General features: G+C 40.8%; 1 protein-coding gene across 3 annotated transcripts in view; it reads left to right on the top strand.

Moving 5' to 3' along the window:
* The window catches only part of CSMD1 (CUB and Sushi multiple domains 1), a 939,172-nt gene that overhangs the window by 636,609 nt on the left and 285,616 nt on the right, over positions 1-16,947 (top strand). For all 3 annotated transcript variants that reach the window (XM_077926388.1, XM_028722385.2, XM_077926389.1), the window contains 2 exons: positions 4,228-4,315; positions 14,699-14,823. In XM_077926388.1, the coding sequence (XP_077782514.1) occupies positions 4,228-4,315; positions 14,699-14,823 (213 nt within the window). The remainder of the gene's footprint in view (positions 1-4,227; positions 4,316-14,698; positions 14,824-16,947) is intronic.

Genomic DNA, 16,947 nt, shown 5'->3' with positions numbered 1-16,947 from the left:
CAGTGGTCAGGGGTGGAGGAAACTGTAGTCCCAAAACAGCTGGAGGGCCGAGTTTGGGGATGTCTGGACTAGGATTCCACCCAATGCTCTTTTCACCAAAAGTTGTGACACTTGCTACGAGGAAGGCAAAATCTCTAAATTGGCCCAATTTGTCTGCAGGCAAGTTCATTCCCGGCTCCAAATACAGCAACCATTGTCAAACCATAGCAAGGTCAATATACATGATGCAAAAGGAAGCCAATAAAGGTTAAGGCACAAGTTATACAACAGCAGCATGAAGTGAAGGAGGGGCGGAGGGTTTCTCTTTGGTCAACTGCACTGAGTGACCCAGGTGCATTCGGCTTTTATTCCTAGGCAGTGGACCAGAGTGAAGACTTTCTGACTCCCGCCCATCATCCAGGCTCCACCCCCTGCCTGCTCATGATTGGGCAGTTCAAAATTTCAGGCTTGGTGGCTATCCCAACCACCCAAAGCTGCCAAATGGGAGAGGACCCAACTGCTGGCGGTGAAGAAAAGGCTTTCATCCCCGGGGGTCAGAGGGTGGTATGTGGTCAATGGACTAAGACTACTTCCCTAAATGTTCCTGGTAAATTAGAGTATTAAAGTGTGTACCTTTTACTGCAACTCATTTGTATATATTCAAATGATTTTTTACCCCGAAGTGACAAAAACTCTGTTCAAGAGCTGCTCCCTTGGTTCATTTCCTGCTAAAACCATCGCTGCATGGGAATGTTTTTTGTACAGCCCTATGTCAGCTTCCACTTGCAGCTGATGAGTGGGAACGGCTGGAGCTGAGGAACAGGAAAGCAATAGTTAGTCTGTCAGGTGAAGCAACTACACGTGGATTGCTAGTGTTTGGTGCTTTACATTTAATGTGTCTCTGTGATGTAAAAGCAGCTCCACCCTATGCTGACAATTGGGTGAAGCCTGTGAATATTCTAAAAATAGTCAAATTTTTTTGTGGTTTAGTGGTTAAGAGCGGTGGACTCGTAATCTGGTGAACTGGGTTCGCTTCCCTGCTCCTCCACCTGCAGCTCCTGGGTGACCTTGGGCCAGTCACACTTCTCTGAAGTCTCTCAGCCTCACTCACCTCACAGGGTGTTTGTTGTGGAGGAGGAAGGGAAAGGAGATTGTTAGCCGCTTTGAGACTCCTTAAGGGGAGTGAAAGGCGGGATATCAAGTCCAAACTCCTCTTCTTCTTCAAAAAAGCTGGGTAACAAAAAACCAAACATCTTTGGAACTTGGCTTGAGAAAAGTAGTTTCGCGTCCGACTTTATCTGTACAGTATGTTTATGTCATGTGACAAAGACACATGAGAGCAGAAGCAGCAAAGGAGGCTGGGAAGTGCTGGGACTGCACAATCATTTGGGCCCACTAAAGTTATTCAGGCCTAATTGCTAACTGTTGAGTCACTCTGACATGTGACTTAGCAGCCAGTTTCACTTTGTGCTCTCTGTAAGATGTCAGTCAAAGTCAGTCTGCCTCAGCTGTGAGCAGAGTCAGTATGTAATCTCAGCCAAACTGTTTGGAACCATGTTGTTTATGAAGAAGTTGATTTTAATTCAGTAAAGCTTTTATTCTTTAAAACTCTGCATTATTAATTTACGCTGCACGTCAGTTTAAGTTAAATGTTGATTTTTAATCCATGTGAAAATATTATTTTTGGTGGTTTCTCAATTCTCATGTTGTCATAATTTCTGCCACTTGAAGACAGATACTGCTAAAGGGAAGAAAAGTATTTTGTATAAATACAGAGGGGGGAAAACACACACACACACACACACACACACACACACACGATTTCTGATTCACTAGCTGGGAAAGATAGGAACAGTTTATATTCTGTGCCTTTTTGAATTAATAGCCTAGCCAAGGCAAAGATTTGTGGAGATTTGTATGCTGAAATGTACTGTAATGAATGCAATTTTCAGTTTTATGGGGGAAGTAATACTTGCGGCCAGCAATTTGGCACTTAGAACGTGAGCTTTCTATTTGCAGGTACGTAGATTATATTACAGTGACTAACAAAATTGAGATATTAAAGTCTTAAAGCAACACATTTTCAACTTCTGTCATCTTCCTCTTTTCACAAGTGTGCATGAATGTGTCTCTGTGTGTGCATATATATATATGTGTGTGTGTGTGTGTGTGAGAGAGAGAGAGAGAGAGAGATACGCCAAGCCTTTCATCTGTTGCCTGTGAATTGTGATGCCTTTGGAACAGACAGAATTAATTTATTTTGTCTCTTGATTGCACATAACCTGTTGGTCGTCATGCTTCCCCATCACCTCTGCCAACTTGACAAAAACAAACATACCTAGTCATATTGCCTTATCACATTTTTAAACCTATCACTGCTTTGAAACAAAAACCGTATTTTACACCTACTCTCCCATCAATTCTCAATTTTGCACAATGAAATCATTCTAAGTTGGTACATGTGGGTTCTTAAATCCCTGCCTGATGACCAAGGGTCTTCATGGAGATCAATGAGGTTTTCAGATCCACCATGATTTGTTGATCTTATTTGCAGGGCAGTGTCAAAATAGTGTTGGGCACATTTAAATCCCATTTGTTTTAAGCAAGAATAGTAATAATTTGATGGAGAATTGTGTTTGTCCTTTTGAGTATTATATGTACAATTTTTCAATTTTGAATTGTGTGGGTTTTGTTTTTTTAAGTATAATATGAACACAATTCAAAATATCCAGTGCCATGTATCTATGGTCTCAAAAAATGTGTAGACTGAGAGGTTCCAAAATTGGCTCAAATTCTTACCAAAATTTCTGAATACCCCCCATGTCCATTGGACTCTTTCTCATCCCATGTTTTGGAAGATATGAGGTCATCTAAAGTGAGTTGGATAGTTCCCGAGTGTTTTAAAATATTTTTTATTGTGTTGTTACTACCTATATTTCTTTTGTCTCATTCTTCTCTGCTTTAATCATTAATTGATTTTTCTAACAACAACAACAACAACAACAACAACAACAACAACAACTGTAATCTTGTTTAAGTATCTTGGCATGAACAGGCAGGATGAAAATTGAGTGACTAGATAAATGGGTAGTGAGTCGTACCTAGTTTTGCCCCTCCACTGATGGAATTATCTTTGATCCAACAGAGGCTTGGAGGGGAGTAAAGTTAATTTTCACAAATCCTCCCCTCCCTTCCGCATCTCACCAGGGCACATGCCATGCTATTCCAAGGGCTCCTCTAACTCTCTGGAGCAGATTTGGGGGACATAGGGGAATCATTTCCCTTTCCCCCCTCAATGGAAGCCTTTTGCTGGATTTAAGAGCCTTCTGTAAATGGAGAGATACAATTGTATATAATCCGATATATATTGATCTGACGGAAACCAAGGCAGCTGTCAGCACAGGGATGGCTAGCCAGAGATCACAATTATTTGCACTGGTGAATTTATCAGCAAAACCATGTCCGTTGAAATGCAGTGCCAGAATGGAATCACAGCACTGATGAAGCAGTAAAGTCATCCCTGTTCTAAGTACTTATATATATATTTGGCAGCACATAAAGTTTTCGGACTGATGAAGCAGATGCCAAAAGTCAGGTTCCCATTATTACTTGCCAGTTATTCTCAAAACGAGTGGGTTTTTGTTTCTCTTCTGTGATCCAACTCACATCACCACTGGGGACATGGTGACTACATGTTGGTTTTATGAGGCTGATTTATCCCACATAAAGTTTCTCTCATATATTATCTAGTTGTAATCCCCATGAAAGGTATTAATATTCCCTATATAGCAGGTGGCAAAATGGAGTGTGAGTGATAAACATCTAAAGCAAGATTTGTTTCCTTTGTAATTCCTATGCATTTTTTAAAAAAGGAACAAATAAGTATTTTTTTTCTTGCAAAGCAGACAAGCCACAAAATGTATAATCTACCAGCTACCTCTCCCTATTAACCAGACTAGAATTAATAGAACTTTCAAAAGTGTGCAGGATAAATTTATATCGGAATGAGCACCAAAACAACAAGCCTCCATAAAAATTGCATGTAGGAGTGGTTATGAAATCAAGCAACTCTATTGCATTTTTTATCCCATATGGATTTTTTTAAAACCTTGTTCTCCTTATCCACTCAGGCATTTTAACTTTACAACTTTACCTCCCTGAAGTCGTATTTAAAGTATATTGCAAAGACAGTCGCATATTAATCTTCCCAAACTTAACTGCTAATTCTTTTTTTCCTGTCTGCTACAGTGAGTCAAGGTGGGGACGCCGTTGCATCAGACACATGTCCTGATCCAGGTGTTCCTGAAAATGGGAAAAGAACAGGCTTGGATTTCCGGTAAGAGTTTTGTATGTCTGACTTTAAAAAAGAGTAAAATTTAATGTGAGAAGAGTGTGCTCAACTTGAAGTTAGAATTCCTCATAAAAAGTGCTTGTTCCTGTAGTTTAGTCACAGAAAATTTGGATGTAGTAACTTGGGGGTTAGGGCACCTCCCCACATGGACTTGCCACTGGTGGATCTCAAAGTGAACAGGCAATTGCATGTGAGCAAGATCTCCAGTGTGCCCTGTTCACATGGGACATACTGCGCACAGGCAGCTTCCTTGACTTCTCTGTATTGATAAAAAGGTAAAGGTACCCCTGCCCGTACGGGCCAGTCTTGACAGACTCTAGGGTTGTGCGCCCATCTCACTCTATAGGCCGGGGGCCAGCGCTGTCCGCAGACACTTCCGGGTCACGTGGCCAGCGTGACAAGCTGCATCTGGCGAGCCAGCGCAGCACACGGAACGCCGTTTACCTTCCCGCTAGTAAGCGGTCCCTATTTATCTACTTGCACCCGGGGGTGCTTTCAAACTGCTAGGTTGGCAGGCGCTGGGACCGAATGACGGGAGCGCACCCCGCCACGGGGATTCGAACCGCCGACCTTTCGATCGGCAAGTCCTAGGCGCTGAGGCTTTAACCCACAGCGCCACCCGCGTCCCTTATTCTCTGTATTGATGCCAGGCTGCAAATATGCTGCAGTCATTTAGAATGTCTCCATACACATGTTTGCTAAGCATTTCTCTTAGCCCAAAGGTACTTAGATTATAATGGTTCTGGTAGCCTACAAATTAGACTATTGCAATTGGCTCTGTGTGGCACTTCCCTTGAAGGCAGTCCAGAGGTTGCAACTTGTGCAGAATTCAGCAGCCCTGAGATTGGCTGGGACATTTACCCTGAAACAGCTGCAAGGGTTGCCTGTCTGCTTCTCAGACCTTACTATGAAGGGTGGGTAACAATTTGGCTGTCTAACCATCTTACAAAAATAGTAGCATGCCCAAACCTGCAACTCTTGGGGCATTGAAGGAATGACAGCTCCTATAACCTTTTCCTAGGGCCAATAATTACATCATAACAATACCTGGATGAATTAAGCTGCATCTGTTTGTGAATAGCGTGTACACAGTTCCAGACTGGAATAGTGTCCCATTAATTATGTCATATTCAGAGCAAGAAGTCAAAGGGTTGGAGGGGGTTGCTTTGCGATGGTTTTATGATTAGATAATAAACGAGTATTATTCTAGAATCCTATATTGCGTGCCTTGAACAATATTTTGCACGCCATGATACCCCCTATTAAAATAAAGTGCCTACATTGCTGAACTACATAGGGTTGTGGTGATTCATATAATATCAGATATGCTGCTTTGAAGTATGACATACCTAGAAAAGCTGTGCACCTACCAAGGCACTTGCTGCAATTGCCGACTCTGCTATGGGAACATGCATAAAACCCAACAGCCTTAGTAATGGATCTGGAGCAATGTAATAATAATGGCACTGCCGAGCAGGAGAGAAACATTGAATTAGGAACTGGGTCTCAAAATGGTTCTACCTGGGGATTTAAACCAGGGATTGGGAAACTGCGGCCCTCCAAATGTTGCCAGATTCCACCTCCCATCAGCTCCAGACAGCATAGCCAGTGGTGAGGGATAATGGAAGTAGAAGTACGAACAGCAGGATCCCCATTCCTGGTTTAAAATATCCCTTTTCCTACATTTAGTTTCATTCTGGAAGTCATGGTGTGGGGGGGAATAATCTATTTTATCAAGTCTCTCCCTCTCTTTCTTTTGGAAAACCAGTACAGTGGTACCTCGGGTTAAGAACTTAATTCATTCCGGAAGTCTGTTCTTAACCTGAAACCGTTCTTAACCTGAAGCACCACTTTAGCTAATGGGGCCTCCCCCCGCCGCTGCACAATTTCTGTTCTCATCCTGAAGCAAAGTTCTTAACCTGAGGTACTGTTTCTGGGTTCACAGAGTCTGTAACCTGAAGCGACTGTAACCCGAGGTACCACTGTAATGGTGTATGTAAAATTTGTTCTACCTATGTATATTTCTGTAAATTTGGGGAAGCTCTTTAGATTTCCTACCTGCATCATGCCAATTTATTTTGTTGCAATCACAATGCCTCAAAGGCAGATTTGACGAGTTGCAACTTTCTTTATTCATCCTGCTAAGCAGGAAAATAGAACAGTCTTTTTAATCAAACAGTTTTCTTCAAAAAGCTAGAAATCACTCCTTCAGCAGGAGAGGAGAAGAGGTAATTTGGATAAGACGAAATAATTTCATAAGCTGGAAAAAAGGACAGTTTCACCAACAGAGATGTTACCAACTTCTGTAGTGTCTTCCACTTTTCCTATGTATGTGGAGTGTTGGCATATAGGGCAAAGGGAAATTATAAAACCCATATCCTCTTCCCAGGTGCTAAAGATATGTGTTAGAGCAAACCAGTGTGAGAGCAAATGAGTACAGATCACAAATCAATGGCAGAGCACATGGTTTGCATGCAGGAGGTCACAAGTTCAGTTCCTGGCACCCTCAGATCATTGCAGATGATGATAAAGACTTCTGCCTGAGACGCTCTGAGCTGCTGACAAGTTAACAAAAGCAGCACTTAGCTAGCTATCTAAAGCATCTTCATATGTTCCATAGAATTGCTAGTGTGCCCTGGAACATAAATTAAATAATGAAGGGTTTATATGAGACCTAATTAGCCACCCCACAGAGAAAGCTGCTCCCTGCAGCTGCATCAAGTTCCAGCATCACCTCCTTTAAATCAGGTTCTGCTGAACCACTCTGCCTCATTCCTCCATCAGCTCTTATTCTATAATTCGGTCATTTGCAAGGCTGAAATACTACTTACCTTTGGAGAAGGTTGCCCATTGCATCTCAGCATGGATCCCTGGAAGTAGCCATATTTGGAACAATGTCTTACAAAGAAACACAGGGGATGGTCTTTCATGAGATTGTGATTCTTACCACAGGCAATACCGGAGGACTGGTTGAAGTGAGTGAAACAAGTCAGTATAACTCGGGGTGCTTCCAGGTGGCCTGATTACTCACACAAAATTGGGCTTCTTTCTAATGCAGTTATCCTGTTGCTTTTCAAGCTACAAAAAGCCCAGTACGAAAATCCAGGGAAAACCGCAGCAGGAAATGCAGAATAGCACCTGTGAAGTGGCAATGTCATATAACCTACACATATACATATCAGGATTAATGCTCAATAAGCGCTTACATTGGAAAATGACAATAGCCATACAATATATTCAAACACACACATGTAGCCCCATTAACAGCGACAGAAAACTTTGGCAGCACACTACCAATAAACATTCAACACACTGAGACTGTTTTGTTTTGTTTTTTTGAGCTGCTTTGGAACTGCTATTGTTACACTATGAAAAATAAAATTTACAAAAAACCCTAACAATAAACAAGACAATACTCTGGCCCACTAATCATCAGATAAAACCTCAAACACTGATCCCTCTGTATTTCAGAAGTCAGACTCATTAAAAAAAAAAAAGTGCTCTGCACCCAGCCCAGGATCAAGGCCAGTTGCTGCAAATAAGTGAGGGAGTGGTTCTTTTCAAGATGTGATCCAGTAGCTCTCCTCTCTCTGCAGGAAGAGCAGGACAGCAGCATTTAATGCAAAGCAGGGAGAGATGGCAAAGGTTTACCTGCTCTGCAGTTGTTCTGACTGCTTCTCCCCCCAGTCACTTCTGGGTTTTGTAGGTTTGTTCATTATGAAATTTCATAATTTTTTGTTGTTGTTTCTAGGTTAAGTACGTATTTCAGTATCCCTCAGTATAAAAACTTCTGATTGTTATTGAAATAACCTGCTTGATAAATGATGATTCATGCATTAGTTGTTGATTTTCTTCCTTTGTAACTTACTGCTACTGCTTGCTTGTGTTGGGTTATCATTTCTCCTATATTTTGTATTGATATGCAGTCTTATACTGGTTATGTGTTTTCGTGTTGTTGTTTTTTACATTCCTCGCTAAAATTGGTTGGCTGGAAGTTTGAGTCCAACACAAGCTGTAGGACCGTAGGGTCTTCAACCTTCTTTTATAAATTTACCTGGGACTATGACTCATTTAACTTCATGGGACTTTGGAAAAGACATGTATATGATTGCATTCCTACTCTAAGCCAGTTGTTCATATTGCCCATATCATTTTCATAACTTCCCTGACACCTACATATGGGATTATCTGATCGTTCTTTACTCCTAGTCCTATTTTACAAGGAGGACAGGAACAAGAGAGTGTAATGCCGTGCTTTATGGTTTAAGTAAATATATTGCTCTGGTACTCCTGATCATTACAGTAGCCTGGAATTATTATTATTTTTTAGAAATACTCAGGCAGTTCAGTTCCCTTCATGCTTGTTAAGGAGTAAGCTGCATTGAATACACATTCCCTATACATGCATTATAATGCATTCAACTATAGAGGCAGAAAAATATCTCTTGGCTCTCATTATGCTTGAAACAAAATAGATTTGTTCATGCATCCAAGTTTGAAAGCATCGCCAGTGTTGTCAGAATCTTATATCAGTTGAGAAGAATGGCTGTCTCATTACATTACACTGTGTTTACATCACATAATGGCAACATCTGGCTATGGGATGGACTGGTCTACTGCTTTTGCAATTAGCTAAAGATATTTAAATGATCAATTTGATTTTGTTTCTTGAAGCAAAAATTTCCAGCTCATGTCACTTATTCGTCTGATAGAATCTTGAGGATTCTGGTGAATAAATTTCAAGTAACTGCTAGAAACTGTTCAGCTACAACGGGCAGAAGGGAAAAGTGCATCGAATCAAGATGTAGCCTTTGGACTCCTTTTGTCAAATATACTGAAACGAATTGGTCCATAACACTAAGACATGTTTTCAATCAAAGCATCCAAAAGATACATTTGTAGCCTTAAACTACTAGACATTATTAGAAGCTATGTTTGCTTTTATCTTCTGTCTGCCCATAAAACCTAAAGATGAATGGGCAGGCACAAAAACTTACTAGGGGTGGGTGAGCGGAACATTAGTTATGCCCCCCAACTTAACTGAAGTGATCCTCGTCTAGCACCCCCCACTGGAACATAGACACCTCTTGGTGGATTCATGATGGAGAGCAAATCCCCTCACCCCATCATGGCACCATATTCTGCCTCCAAGGTGGGGAATGCTTTATTTGAGGACCAGGATGGGGTGGGGTGGGGGAAGAGTAACTGCTTCCAATACTGGCTTCATCTAGGTTGCTGCTTTACCCATGCTTTGTTAGATAACTGAGGACCCTTGCAGAACATTGAAAGGCTAGTGCCTCCTTCTGTCTGGCATCATAGAACACACGGGCATTTCCTACTAGGGATGATGGGAAATGTTCATCTCCCAAAATGGAAATAGTTCACTATCAACCCCAATCTCTGGACCTTTGAAAGGGGAATGGTTTTCATTAATGCCATGACTTGAACTAACCTGTTTGGAAGAATCACCTTCCTGTGAGCATTTTTATTTATTTTCCAAGCACATAATGCCACTTCTCAGTGAGGTAGAAATATATACAAAACTAAGGGAGGCTCTAAATGTTCCTACTGCACAGTTTATTAATGGGAGTCACATAGAAGCATCCTATCTGAGTCTGTTCCTTAGCACTCAATCTAGCTGAACGTCATTTGCAGTCCTTGCTGTTAAGATACAACCAAAAGGGAAATGGTTGTCTTTTTAGCTTCCTTTGCACCTGAAAAAAATATCCACACTAGTCTTTCACGGACTATGTTAACAAAAGCATTCATATTTAAAAACAGCAACAACAACAACAAATGCTGCAGTAATTTGTTTTGAAAGCATGGCAGGCTCTAGTTTCCACCATTCTCAAGAATGAGGTACTATTTTTTGTTTTACACTTTTTTTGTTTTTTAAAAAATGAAATATTTTCTGGAGTGCATGACTAAGGCAATGATTTGTTTTCATAAGTTCAAGTAAAGACTCTAGAAAAAAAATGCTATTGCACTTGTCAGGAGAATAATGACTGTGACTATTAGGCTGAATTGCAATACATGAGCAGGCACATTATTCAAAGGCTCTCCAAGTCTGGAGAAATATATTTAGTGAATGAAATTGATGGAAAAGGAAGAAAGTTCATTTTAAAGTCAGTCTTACCACTGCTGATTCAGTACTGACAAGTTCTTTGTAAAGGTCTTGTAGTTTAAAATATAATAATGACTTGGACTTGGACGTTTCAGTGCTTTTTTGTCTCTATTGTGATTTTAGCATTTTAACATTTAAAATTAAAGAATGGTTTTCATCTGGTGTCGTTCTCCCCCTTCCCCTTCTCTCTTTTGCCTTGCTCCTGTCACTTTACCTGGGAGATTGCCTCCCCATGGGTTCAAAACTAATAATGCAATTCAAATTTTATGGTGCAATGACAGCTAAACTGCTACTCAACCCTTTGCCATTACATATAGTTGCTCACTTTTTTTTTTTAACAGCAATGATATCAATCTAATACCAAGGCTGCAGTCCTATTACACTGAATTCAGTGTGTCAGGTTTTTTTTAAACAGACAACCTAAATCTCAGCACTACGTATTGTTTTCCATAAAATGTACATAATTTGTGACAATTCCTTCTTCAAAATCCACCTTGCCTGAGGGATGTCTAAACTTGTAAAGGAATGTACTCTGCATATATTCAGAAAGTTGGATCCTCCTAACAGCGGGTCCATGTTGTGCTCGGCCCTGAAACTCTTCCCTAACCGGCTTGTGGGTGCGGCTTGCCCCGCTCCAAGCTGGTGGTGCCACAGTTATGCCAATGGCCTTTAGCCAATCAGCAGTGTGGCAAGGTTGGGGATTGGGGGGTATCTATTTGGCAGCATGGCATAGAGACCTCCTTTTGCTTCGCGCTGCCGAACACCCGCCCACCCATTAATTAGGTCGTGTTTGGCCTTGCTTTGGACTTCGGTTGGTCGCCTGTTTTGGAATGGGGGCCAGGTAGGAATTTTTCCCAATGTGGCAGATTGGCTGTGGCCACTTGGTTTTTGCCTACCTCTTAGCAATCATCACAACTTTGTAAGGTGTGGCGGTTAGGCATTGGTTTAGGGGAATGTGGGGAGGGGAGGTGCAGCCATCACCTGCCCCTCCAATGAATAGAGAATTCCGTTAAAGGAATCCGGGGGTCTGGATCTCCTCCGAAGCCCGGAGAGGGGCTAGGGCCATGCCAGGACCCCTGGGAACCCCAGGGGTGAGCACCAGTCTATATACATTGATGGAGCTCCCCCTGCTTTACCCTTCCAGGCTTCCTGCAGGGTGGGGCAGGAGCCAGATATAGTTTGATACCAATGCCTAAACCAATACCAGTCACATTTGTGTATTTTAATTAAGTTGTGGCCAAAATTTGCCCATTAACATTTAAACTAAATTCTGTCTCCACTGTGTCTTTATTTCCATGGGGGATGGGTTTTGGGGCTCGAAGCACAACAGCTAGCTCTATTTCCATCAGTTCATACAATCCAGATTTCAGAGTTGCCTTTTGATCACTTTCTTTTGGGTTCATGCGTGCATACATACACACAGCGCCACAACCATCACCAGCTAATGCGCACTTACTGTTTTCTCTGTTCCTCACTGGGTAAATCCTTGGAATTTATAAATAATTCACTTTTGCATAACATTTTCTTTGACTATTAGCTGCACAAGAGCGAGTTCCTGAACATGAGCAAACTGACCTGCCATCAAACCCAGAGAATCTTGAAGGTGTTTAGCCCATCTCCTCTTATAATACATCATATTCTTTAATATCCAACAAGGTAACGCAGTGAGCTCTGCAGGCATTTTTCTGAGAGAATGTTGCTGCTATTTTGCCCCAAAACTAGCTCCTCTAATCATTGTTCCACGTTTTAAAACAAAACAAAACTAGCAACTCTTTGATTCTAGAAAGGAGAGTGAACAAGAGACGGACAACACCTCTACACAGCAAATGAAAGCTCCAATTTGTTGGGTTACAAATTATTATGAAAAAGGAGCAGATAAGATCAAACGCAACAGCACAGGGTCCACCTTTAAGCTGAATACACTAAAGAGTAAAGTTTATTCTACACACACACACACTTGATCTTAGCCAAAAGGCCAAGAAGCGATAAAGTTTATTCATCTCTGCTCCTATAATTTTAACTTTTGTAGCTTGATACTAAAGCAGATTTTCTAATTGCCAGTTGTTGATAATGAGCTGCGGGGGGGGGGGGGTGTCACTGTTCATTTCACATCATTGTATGAAAGGTCACTGAAAAGTCTTTGTTCTTGGTTTCTGTCCCCAACCCCTTCCTGGGAACGTGGGGCCTCTTCAGGTACTGTCTGTCTGTAAACAGCAGTTCTGCTGCTTCTGTGTGCTGATGACTGATGCCTTGAATGAACACCTGTTGCTCTAATTCTTTATTAGTTTTCTAGTCTATAATTCATAGTAATCAACTTTGAGCTCTTTGGTGAAGTATTAGGGATTGCCTACTGCTTCACAAATTGTTGTACTTAAGGGCGCAGAAGAACATAAGCCTTTGAAACAATGAATTTCGGGCGAGGATAAATCCTGTTTGATCTTCAGCATATTCTTACATTTATCAAACTAAGAATTTTTATTATTTGTGTCTATCATCTTTTTTTACCCTTAGTTATATCATCCCCTGGTGCTCATACTGTCTAATATTTTAAAGAAACAATATAAAGAGCTATCACAACACTTGCTAATATTGCTTGTTGTGATAGTAATAAAAGATTTGGAGCATCATTGTTGTTTTCCATAGGCATACCTGCCCAATTTGTTTATTGCATTTCACTGGCAAGTGTGATACACGTCTGACTAGTGGGGTACAAGAGCTGAAAAAAATCACATCTTGCAACCAGTGTACCCCTTTGGTTTCAGATAGTATATGGGTAGATGAGTCTAAAAAGCCCAGGACACAAATGTTCATGGCTATGGTGGCTCATTTTAAAAAGCATTTTGAAAAATAAAAAAGCTTTTGAAGTATCCTCTTCCCAAACTTCCAAAATATGCCTAAGAACAATTTAGCTTGGAGTTATCATTTACTTCCTTCCACAAGTTTGAAAGGGGGGGCATTTTTACTGCTCCCAGTTCTCCCAGCACCAGTTGACATTTGATGGTGTTTCCTTGTCCTCTGAAGGCGGTTCTGTGCAGCCGGGGCTATTGCTCATCTACATTCTTCATTCGAAATGATACTGACCTGCTTGCTGCGTCGCACGCTGCCATATCATTTCATAGTCTTCCCCACTGTGTGAAACAGTCAACTCTTTCCACTGATCCAAAAGGAAAAGATGAAGAAGTTCAGAAACCTGCTGCTATATTTGGAAAAACATATGCTACTAGAAATATGTCACATTTTGCTTTTGGAAACAAAACTGTTGGTGTCCCCAACTCTATCAGTGTTCAGAAAAAGCAGAGAAGCAAATGAAGGACTGGGGACCTGTTGCTATAGTGATCTAATGAAGATCTAGGCAAAAGACATAGGAGTCCTGCATGTGACATGCTCAGTGCCCAACACCTGCAGTCTAGTAGGATTTAAGAGTAATGACTTGATGTGAAAGGAGGGTAAATGTAGCCTTGCAGCAGAGATGTGTTGCCCTTTTAATTTAGATTTTAAAAAAATAAAAAATAATATTTTTACCCAGTTTCCTTCCACTGCATTTCTTTATTTCATTTATCATTTACGTATTTATCTTTATTTCAAATGTATACCTTTCCAACCCAGCCAGGAGTCTCAGATAAATGTGAATGTAATTGTTACAGCCAAAATGCTTGAAAAAGCAATTCCTTAGAAGATGTTCCCTCTGCGAGTGAAAAGCAGCCACTTTTGCAGCATCAGACAGCACCGCGTTATTTGTTCAGATTTTTATACAGCAAGGTTTGGCCTGCCAAAGCTCTCCTGGCTATGCAGCTATTTCAAGCTCACAAGCACCTTTCCTAATGCCAGGCAGTGGCAATCCAGCCTACAATCATACCTCACTTTCCATTCATTCTATTGTGCCAATTTAACACTGTGCCAATGTGTTTCTCGGGACTTCTGTCTTGAATCATAGGCAATGCTGCCATGAAAAGGATTTCTGCTAATTGGATCAGTATGTTATAGCATAGCAATATGTTTACTTTGTGTGTGTCTGTTGCTGTTTTCTTGCCTTCTTTCTTCCAATTTATAAGCAGCCTATATTCCTCCTAGCTGATACTATTAACAAGCTGGACACTTCCCTTACAGAGTATATCAAATGACAAATGAAATTGGTTGTATGCCTACCAGTGAGTTCAACAATAATGTTTAGTTTGTGTAATGAAGCTTAAGTGTATACTGACCTAAAGCTGAAACTTGTCTGTATTGTTAAATCCTTTCCCCAGGGTCGGTGCTAGTGTTCAGTTCAGCTGTGAAGACAATTATGTGCTCCAAGGTACGAAAAGCATCACTTGTCAAAAGGTGACAGATACGCTGGCTGCTTGGAGTGACCATAGGCCAACATGCCGTGGTGAGTAGTGTTCATTGGAGGGAATAGGGTAGGGCACTGCAATTACTCATGCCAGTTGAAGTGTGTCATAAATTGAATGAATGGTCTTATCCAATCTTGCTCTTCATCTGGGTTCTCTATTATTTTGAACATCCTTTAAGGTTATGGACATGTTTGGCAAAGTATGTAAACTTGAACGGTGAAGGTTTGCAGGGCTGTTCGCCCACAATGTCCTATGTATGGGCCAAAGACACATATATGATATGCATAATCTTTCCAGACACAAACATTTTGAGCAACAAGGGTCATGCACATGTCTGCTCCACGCAGATGTTAAACCAAAGAGGAAGTGATTCTAGTGCCCCTTTCCATATTCAGTATACACTTTGCTAAACAGTTCTACAGGCCTCCTGTATGCCATTCGCTGCCTATTTTTTTCAGTTCACCTTTGTTTTGGCTACACTTTTGTACTGCTGGAGCAGATCCCATCAGCCCTAGTGAGCATGGCGTGTGGCTAAGGACAATGGGAATTGCAGTCTAATTCTGGGGCATGTAGACTGGATTTTGGGAAGTAGGGTGGGAATATATGTACAATAGGCATCTATTTATATTTACTGGCAAAGCATGAATAAAGATCTTTCAGAAGAAGAAAAAAGGAAACAGTAAAGAAAGCCCTAATTTCTCGAGCTGCAACAGTTTCCCATGTCCAAGTCTCAAGAATGTACTAATAATACACTGAGATTGTGTCAAAGACTTTTTGGGTCCAAGCACTTTTAAAAGAATTCTGAGCATAATGTTTAGTTTGACTTTTGTTTGTTTAAAAGCATTTCTAAACTGCTTAATATTTAAAAGTCTTTTAAGTGTTTTACAAAAAAATACAGTATAAAAACAATTAAACAGTAACAGCCTCCCCCCATAAAACAGCATTCTGAAAACAGATTAAAAACAGGAATTCAGTAAGAACAGGGTCTAATCTTATGGGTGAGGAAAAGACCTGCCTTTACAAGACATCTGAAGGAACTGATCGATGATGCTTTATGGAAGGCAGAGGGGAACAGCATTCCAGAGTGCAGTGTCAGTGACAGAAAATTCTACAGGGCTATGAGTAAAATTTTCCCAGGTGAACTAAGTGATATTACAGGGCTATATGGGGATAGGCATTCTTTCAGGCAACCTACAACCAAGTTATTCACAGATTTGAACGTTGGCAACAAGATCTTGAATGTGGCTGGGGGACTGACTGTCAGCAGTGTAAAATATGTACACCCGGGTGCTCTCAACAACTTGGCCACAGCATTCTGTACAGCTGTAGCTTCTGGAACACTTTCAAGGAAATAGAATGCATAGAACACCATATAGAATGCATCCTATTACTCCAGGTGTGTGGTCACCAACACACCAGCATCCATATAGTGAGATGCATCATGGAGTTCTTCAGAGGGAAGATCTGTCTTATATCAGTCAGTAATTACTGCTTTTAGTTCTAAGACAATATTCATAATTACAACTGTTACAATATGCCAAAATTTAAAATTAATCCATTCTGACTTTCTTTTAGGCTATACTTAAGGGGGGGGGGGAAATATGTTTCTACCATGTAAATCATAGATAAGTACTATTTTACAACTTTGATCTTCACTGAAGGATCACTAACACTTTAAGTAATTAGCTGACTTGATCTAATTCATCCTCTTGGTCTTATAAGGAAAGAAACTGCAAGGGAGAATATTGATTCTTGGCTTGAGTTATGCTTTTGATTCTGGCATTTGTGCCAATCTCATTCTAGAGAAGTTAGCCAAAAGCTGCATCAGCTCATTACTTACAGAAATTGAAGCAATATTACTATCTTGCTGTCACCTGAACAAGTGCCACGACTTTGTGTAATTATAGACATGATGTTTTTTCTAATTGAGTATACTTTACAAACGGCACAAAAACATCTATTACAATGCTTCACAGTGTGAGTAGCTGCCAGTTATAAAACTCATGTGAATGAATGAAGCCATGGATAATTTGCCATTTGTTTCGAATTGTCCAATTCATGGATGTTTTAAGAAGCATATGGTGTAGTCCGTTGACAGTGTACACTGTACAGCACTGATATAGAATGGATGGCAATCATATCAAGTAGTTCTGTACTAACTT

This window comes from Podarcis muralis, chromosome 3 (genome assembly GCF_964188315.1).
Source record: "Podarcis muralis chromosome 3, rPodMur119.hap1.1, whole genome shotgun sequence".
Taxonomy (NCBI): Eukaryota; Metazoa; Chordata; class Lepidosauria; order Squamata; family Lacertidae; genus Podarcis; species Podarcis muralis.
Note: the sequence above shows the minus strand (reverse complement) of the source record. Positions and strands in the feature narration are given on the sequence as shown.